Source organism: Eucyclogobius newberryi, unplaced genomic scaffold (assembly GCF_026437365.1).
Source record: "Eucyclogobius newberryi isolate DKJ021-1_F unplaced genomic scaffold, fEucNew1.0.hap1 SCAF_5, whole genome shotgun sequence".
Classification (NCBI taxonomy): Eukaryota; Metazoa; Chordata; class Actinopteri; order Gobiiformes; family Gobiidae; genus Eucyclogobius; species Eucyclogobius newberryi.
This window is the reverse complement of record NW_027316167.1, coordinates 20128297-20135784: the sequence shown is the minus strand read 5'-3', so window position 1 is coordinate 20135784 and position 7488 is coordinate 20128297. Positions and strand designations below refer to the sequence as shown.

The window sequence follows — 7488 nt, the reverse complement described above, 5'->3', positions numbered from 1 at the left end:
TGTGTGGGTGACAGAGAAGACACCTAAATCTGCTCCTAAGAGATGATACTTTTAACACAAAGGAACATAAACGTCTACCACAGGAGGAGGTGCACCATTGTCCTCAGTAATCCAATGGGAACCACTAATTCTGTTAACATCTACTTTGACGCGTCTAGAACTGTCCATGGTATGAGGTCGGCCCATACTCCCTCAACTGGCCTCTAAGATGACAAAACACCCAAAACAAAACATAGAAGGCTTTTGATGACAGTTATTTTCGTAACTTTACATTAATCAGTAAATGGCTCCATTGACTGATCAGTGCTACGAGCATTGTACTGCTGATGTAAGACACTTCACTTTACGTTAATTGTGCGGGGTGTTCATTCATGGTATGCAATTACAGTGGTTCAGAAGAATTGAGGCATTGGCACTTTTTTGAAAAGCATTGTCTTTGCACTCCACTTAAACTGCACCCTACTTGCACTCTCAGTTTGGCCTGGATCAAGGGCTGCTACAATTGTTATTCAAAATTATAATCAAACATTTGTAAAAGGTTGTGGTCCTTCAGCTAGAAAGCATGCTAATGTTTTGAAGAGAATGGTGCTCTTCTAATGAGATGATCAATTTAATCACTTTATTTACCCCCAGGGGCAATTAAAGCCACGGAGAGTAGCAAAGTCACAAGAATAAAACTATATATGAATAAATTATGGCATATATCAAAGCAGACAATAATTGAAGCGCTCCACTTTGTGTTTATTATAAACATGCTGCAGTATAAAAGACACTATAAAATATAATAAAAAGACAATTTGTTTTATAAAAACGGTGTAAAGAGAAACAAGCAAAAAGGCAAACATAAATCAAGCAGATTGTGTTTCCCTCACCACACCTCTTCAAAGAAAGCACAGGGCAGTACAAGTATTTGTGGACACTTAAACGACGTGAGCAGCTGATTGAAACAATATCTGAAAGTGCAGCAAAGTGCGTCAACTGCACATGAGCTCATGCAGTCGGAAGATCTTTAGAGATGTACATTATTAAGGCCAGAACGGATGGGCCAATCATAATCTGTCCTTTGTACATAATAATCATTTGTTTCCACTCTCAGACTGCTCGACTGCATTAGTTTCACTGCTTTCAAGTAACAATGGCTTCAGTGTAATTAAGAACATTTCAAGGCACACTAATTTATCTCTAAATCGACATGAGCCTATTGAATGCTAAAATATGTATTTCATTTTGTTGAAAGAAAGATCATTGACCTACTGTAAGTCAGTGGATACAACAGATATCATCTGCCCTCCCATTGCAGTCGAAAACTGTGAAGGGCAAACAGGAGTTTCTTGGTGTTTCTTTTGTTTATGAAAGATTTAAAGTTTTTTTTTATGATTTTAGTTATCTGCATGTGTTATCTTTGATGTTTGTGTTGTATTTTTTTAATCAAAATATTGGGAAATGTTGTTTTTATCTCTCAATAAATCTAGAAGTAAAGAGATTCTTTGATCTGAGCAGAAAATACATTGTTAACACACAGTGATATAAAGTAGGTTTGATTTGATAACCGGTGGCTCAAGCTCGACACTGTGCTGTGGAAAGAAACCCATGAATAAATGTGTGTCAAAATACAGTTTCAGGCTTGATATGGTGCAATATTTTCACTTGATGTTCTCTATGATTGAGATGTTCCCTCTTTCTGGGTCCATTCCATTCATGAACAGATGGTTTCTCATTAGTGGTGTGGTTAACCCCTGTAATACTGAATCCTTTCTTTCCAGCTCATTGTTAACGTTGACTGACACAGTCCTTTTGGGCAAAGAGAGCTCAGAGACAGGACTGAATGCCAAGTCTGTGGACAGTTTGCGCTTGATCGACGCTGCTCTCTGGAACTTATCGTAAAGGTCCACACTCACTCTTCTGCGCGTCTCCTTAATCTCTGCCGAGACCGAGGCCGTCCACTCAGCCGCCTGGGCACGGATCTCACCAACCTGCGAGAGACATTACAATGAGTTATACCACGGTCTGTGAGAATTCTAATGCCAACTGAGTGTGTTCATTTTGTTTATACCACAAGTAGTTTCTGTAACAGTTAAATCACATTCTACATCACTGCTTTGTGGCCATCACCATAGCAAAGAGTGAACATGCCCAACTACTATGAGGCCAATAGCTTCATGTAAAACACAGAAATAACTCATATTTTAGACATTCACAGACAGTAAACATGCAGGATTCAATGTATGTTGACATGTGTCAACACACATTGAATCCTGCATGTCACGGCTCTTAAAAAGACTATCATTACGGTTGATTTTTCCTAAAACTCTTCACTAAAATGAGCCCTAATTCAAATGGCAGCTGTTCCAGAACCCTTTGGAATACAATCAAATGGCTGGACTCTTTGTGAAGCTCAGACTCAGTTTTGGTCTTTGATGTCTGATTTACTGTAATTGTGGGAACAAGCTCGGCACAGAGGAAATCAGATTTTAAATTCTGCCTAGATTTTCTTTGGTAAATATAATATCCGTAAAGCCAGAATGATTGATTTGACTGAAAATTAGGTGGTTACTACTAGCTTAATACTTTCCTTTTATTTGATGGTGTACAAAAAGGAATAAATCAAGAAAAAGACCCAACGGCGGGCCTTTTAAGGGTTTGAATCTACTCTGGGCTGCTTTAACTATGACTGTAAAGTGAGGATTATGGTCAAAATGAGAAAAATAGAGTGAGGCTGTGTGAGGAGAGGAACGATGGTTGGTTTGAGCCGGTTATTAATGAGTTTAGTGAGAGATTAGTGATTTCTGTGCAGGGAACTGTGGCTACTGCAGCTTTCATCCTTCTCAAAGTTTTAGTCTGTACTCAGAATATCAAAAGGTATGTGGTTTCAACCGCAGTTCCACATCAAAATTCAACAAGTTCCTGTCGTATTGTGGAGTTGAGCCCGGTGTGTGCACGCTCAAAAAAATAAAAGCAAAAAGTCCCGGTGTGCATTGCCCAAGTCTCTGCGTCAATGTTTAACGCACATCTTCTCTTTGTTTAATGCTTACATAAGATTAAACAAGCGTTTAAACTCTAAATATGTTTTTTTAAACTCTTGTCCAATTCAATTTGCCTTTGCTTGTTATAATTAAATTACAATCCATCAAAACCAAAACAAATGCTCATCTGACACTCACAAAATGAATATCTAATGCCGAAAGTAATTTTATTATTTCAGTCAAAGTGAAAATACTGTGCTCACATTTCCACATGCTGGACACTTGCACAGTATGGTGGAAACGCCCTCTTAGAGTTAGTCCCTTAGACATTGGAATATTCATTCATTTTCTACCGCTTGTTTCCGTCAGGGGTCGCGGCTTACTGGAACAAATCCCAGTGACTTGGGGATTTAGGCGGGGTACACTGTGGACAGGGGCCAGCTAAAATAAACCACATTTTAAATAATCATGGTTTATTTTTAGTTTCCACTGAAACCATCTTTCCCTTCTACCTGGATTGGCTCACAGTAATGATCTGAGACTGTATTGACACATTGGTTGAGTCATAATTAAATTAAAAGCGGCCCAATCATTCAAATTCAATTAAGGATATGAAGAAAAGGGTTAAGTAGGACCCGTAAGTGTTTGCCCCATAGACATTGAACATAAAGCATGTTAAAATCAGATGCATGATAGTACGTTATTGCAAAAAAAGTAGCATTATACCTCTTCTTTGGTCCTTTTCGAGATTGCTCTGAGCCAGTCTCCGATCATGCTGAGAATGGCAGCGAAATAGGCGAGTCCCACCAGAATCCAGAACCATACTACAGGTTTATAGTAGTCCAAATACATTACATCAGAGCTGCCTATACACAAAAGCTTATATGAGCAAAATACAGAAACGTCTTTCATCTTCAGACTGTGTTATGTACAATACCTGCGACAAAGTCTCCAAATCCTATGGTTGTTAGTGTGATGACCACAAAGTATATAGCTTCTAGAGTGGACCAGCCCTCAATGTGTTTGAAAATGACTGCCGGGAGAGCCACAAACAGCAGGCAGCCGAACAGAACAAAGAGGATAGTGGATATGACTCGGATCTTAGTCTGACTGATGTCTCCGTGCTGTAAAACATCATATAATATATTTGATCATTTCACTCAAAATACATAATACGTACAGTTTATACATATATCCTTATAAAAAGGCTACTGCAGTTTTTGGTATGCAGATGTCACAACTAAATATATGATATAATTGTCTTTGTTTGAATAAGGGCAAACTGTCCACCCTCTTTCTCACATGCATAATTATAAAACAAAGTGCTCCCCGGGGAACTCTAAAAGGCTGTTCACAGAGAAGAATGCCAATGTCCCACACATAATACTTTTGTACCAGAACTAAGCCTTAAAACTGGTTTACAAAACACAGTGATCCTGTATTTTACATAGCCCTTGCACTATCTTCTAGTCTGGATGACCCACAAGCATTTATACACCTCCCCCTTCCCTCCACAACTTGAAAAAGTGTTTTTAACCTGCACAGTATCTTTGAGGGTAGCACAAGGGTTAAAACAACTTACAACAAACATTTTCTCCACTTTGGCAATCCCTTTGCCAAATACAGTTCCAAGCTGATCACCCACACCGGCCAACAGAAATCCAAACAAAGGAATCCCCAGTAAAGCGTACACAATACAGAAGATCCTCCCTCCTTCAGTGTGTGGAGAAGTGTTTCCGAACCCTACATGGTACAGAAAGACACATTTTAGTCGATTTATATATTAGCTTATTCTAATTCAAAGAGCTTGTATCTGTAGTGTACCAATAGTTGTGATGACTGTCCCAGCAAAGAAGAAGGCCGAGCTCAAGTCCCAAAGGCTGCTGTTGTTGCTGAGCGTTCCTGTAGGGTTCACTCCTGAGCGCATGGCCCACACTATTTGCTGTAAAAGTAAAACTCTGTTCAAAACTGATTGGATTTCCCATGTTTCACTGTCGAATATTGCCTCTGTGTGAACATTATTAACAGCACAACATTAAAACAGTGTAGCTTTGCTTTGTCCTTCAGGAGCTGTCCTTGGTGCTGATTTGCAACTCACTTTCACCAGCTCCTCCAGCTCACTGTGGTTCACACACTGGTGTTTTGAGAGGAACTCCAACTTCTGGGTCACAATGGCCATGCGCTGGGCACTGACAGAGAAAACACTCATTACATTCACTTTCCCTCATATGTGAATTTTCACTAAATTGTGGTTCATTGTCATGATATCAATTGCAATATATTGTTAAAAAATATATATTTTGATAAACAATAAAATAGATGATTACTTGATTTCACTTTAAACCTAAATAATAAAGACTATTTTTCAAATGAATGTAAACATGAGCTGTATTAAAACAAAAGAAAAATAACCACAATGTACAATATGTCAAAACTTGATCTTAACAATAAGTCATTCATAATGAGTCTTGAGTCACGTTACAGCAGTTATTTGACCCTGTACAGCTCAAATGTCACTAACATATCATATAGTAACAACTGCTAAAGTGGTTACTATTGTGCAATAAACAGAATGTATGATACATATTGATCCTTCACATGTATTGTTCATTCTATCATTTATGGATAATTTAATAGAGCAATTACTGTGTTAAGCCTAATTGTAATTAGATGCACAATTTCTAAAAGTTTGTCTTTATCTTGACAGTTTAAAGATATGATCGCATATGTATAATTTCTTCATCTTCTTTGAAATACATGATATATTTTCAATGTTCTCCGGTTGCTTTTCATAATCCCGTACCTCTCGTGTGGCTGTTCCAGGGCTTTGAACACTGCCGCACCCATCACCAGATACAGGACCACCAGCACAAAAATGGTTGTCACTGTCTTCCATTTCATCACTGTGGCAACCACCTGAAACACTGGACCCGATCAGTCAAAGGTCATCCAGAAAACACATACATTTTGGACCTGCCGTGGCCCTCCTCCATCCACTGGCCTCACCTCGCTCTCCTCCCGCGCGGTCAGAGTGATCGGCTTTGTGGAGAAGGAGAGGCGTGGTTTGCTGTTCTGAGTCGCAGATTTGGGGTCCAATAAGTCAGGAGCTGCCACTGCCACAAAAAAGAGCTGAGAGTTAATTTTAGAAGCAGCTAGAAATAAATAAATGAGTTGATTTTTCAGGATATGTACTTTACGTCATATTTTAATACTTTGACTCCACCATATTTGAAATATATATATAATACTTTCTACTCCACTATATTTCTACAGACTACTTTTGAGGAGGAGTACAGGTTGTGGGCGTAATTTCACAGTTTGCTGTGACTGGCCTTTAATCTAGATCAGGGGTTGCAATAACAATATAAAATAAAGGCTAAATGAATTATTGTGTCCCGTACTTTTCAAGTCTAAACTTTCATATCATATACAACCCGCTGGTTTTACAATGTGGACTGAATAAGATAACACCAAAAGGCAAATTGGATCTTGTCCTTAGAATAAAGACTATACTCTATTTACTTGTTTTTGACAACACGTCATTTTTAGTCCTTTCACTTACTTTTATTTGTATTCGAGTCATATTTGTCCATGTGTATGTACTTTGTTCAAGTAATGAAAACAATAGGCTTTAATCACCTCTGGTAATATAGGCCTATATTATATTACCATCATGTATAAAGAAAGTTAAATAAGAGAATAAAAAGGCAAATATATAATATACTTATGCTAAATTAAGCGTGTAAAAATGTGTCAGAAATAGTAGACTTAGAATTAGTATGCCAAATCAACTAATGCCTACAAGTGGCCACCACAGATCCATGATGAGAGTCTGATTAAATTGACAATATTGGTTTGACAATTTAAAATTGACAAACTAAAATTAAAATGGTTGGTTAATGGGATAATCCCATATGGGGCGAAATATATACACTAATTCAAAAAAACTTTAAAATGATGGATCAGTTAAACTGCACCTTCCTGTCAAAACCAAGTGTTCTACTTTTCTTAGGCTGAACATCTATTGCTTGAAAGCTATACGTTTTTATCACAGGCCTGTGTAATTTTGCAGCCGGACAAGTGACATCATTTGGAAACAACAGTGCGCAGAAGCAGGTGCAGTGGCGCTCAATGACTGTTGCAAAGTTCATGCATCTGCTCAGTGTTGTACTCACTCCTTGTAGTTCGGCCTATCCAATGCCCTCCGCTCGCCTCTTCTCTTCATCCGTCGCTCTCACTGCGGGCGGACGAATCTTTCCTCCGCGCTCCCCCCTGTGGCGCAGAAGCTGGACGGCCAGCGGCAGCCCCGTGGTCCTTTTGCGGGTTTTGTGGTGGCGCACAGCTGGACTCACGCGTGAGTCACGTTTGCACAGGGGTCTTCTTGTCTCTGGGCAGCTCCAAATATGTGTCTCTACGTCTGCACTTCGTGGCATCCACTCAGTGTCCACGGCTCTCCGGTGTGCGCTGGCTTTTGAGCCCACCGCCACGGGACGCCACCGAGGGGCCACGCGGGGGAGGGGTCAAT

At 39.3% G+C, this 7488-nt stretch overlaps 1 protein-coding gene across 1 annotated transcript; it reads right to left on the bottom strand.

Moving 5' to 3' along the window:
* Positions 1–1488: 1488 nt before the first annotated feature.
* kcnk2a (potassium channel, subfamily K, member 2a) lies at positions 1489–7488 on the bottom strand. The gene is made up of 9 exons (XM_072465011.1): positions 7139–7488; positions 5970–6076; positions 5767–5879; positions 5062–5152; positions 4788–4905; positions 4546–4706; positions 3901–4087; positions 3690–3829; positions 1489–1973 (listed from the first exon to the last, which is right to left on the bottom strand). Coding segments are annotated over exons 1-9 (1248 nt in total). The 5' UTR covers positions 7140–7488; the 3' UTR covers positions 1489–1643.

Excerpts from the sequence above, each read along its gene's own strand:
- kcnk2a (XM_072465011.1), bottom strand. Across the intron at positions 3,830-3,900 it reads ATTTGGAGACTTTGTCGCAG|GCAGCTCTGATGTAATGTAT; the intron begins GTATTGTACATA and ends TTTTGTGTATAG. Across the intron at positions 1,974-3,689 it reads CGAAAAGGACCAAAGAAGAG|GTTGGTGAGATCCGTGCCCA; the intron begins GTATAATGCTAC and ends TGTCTCTCGCAG.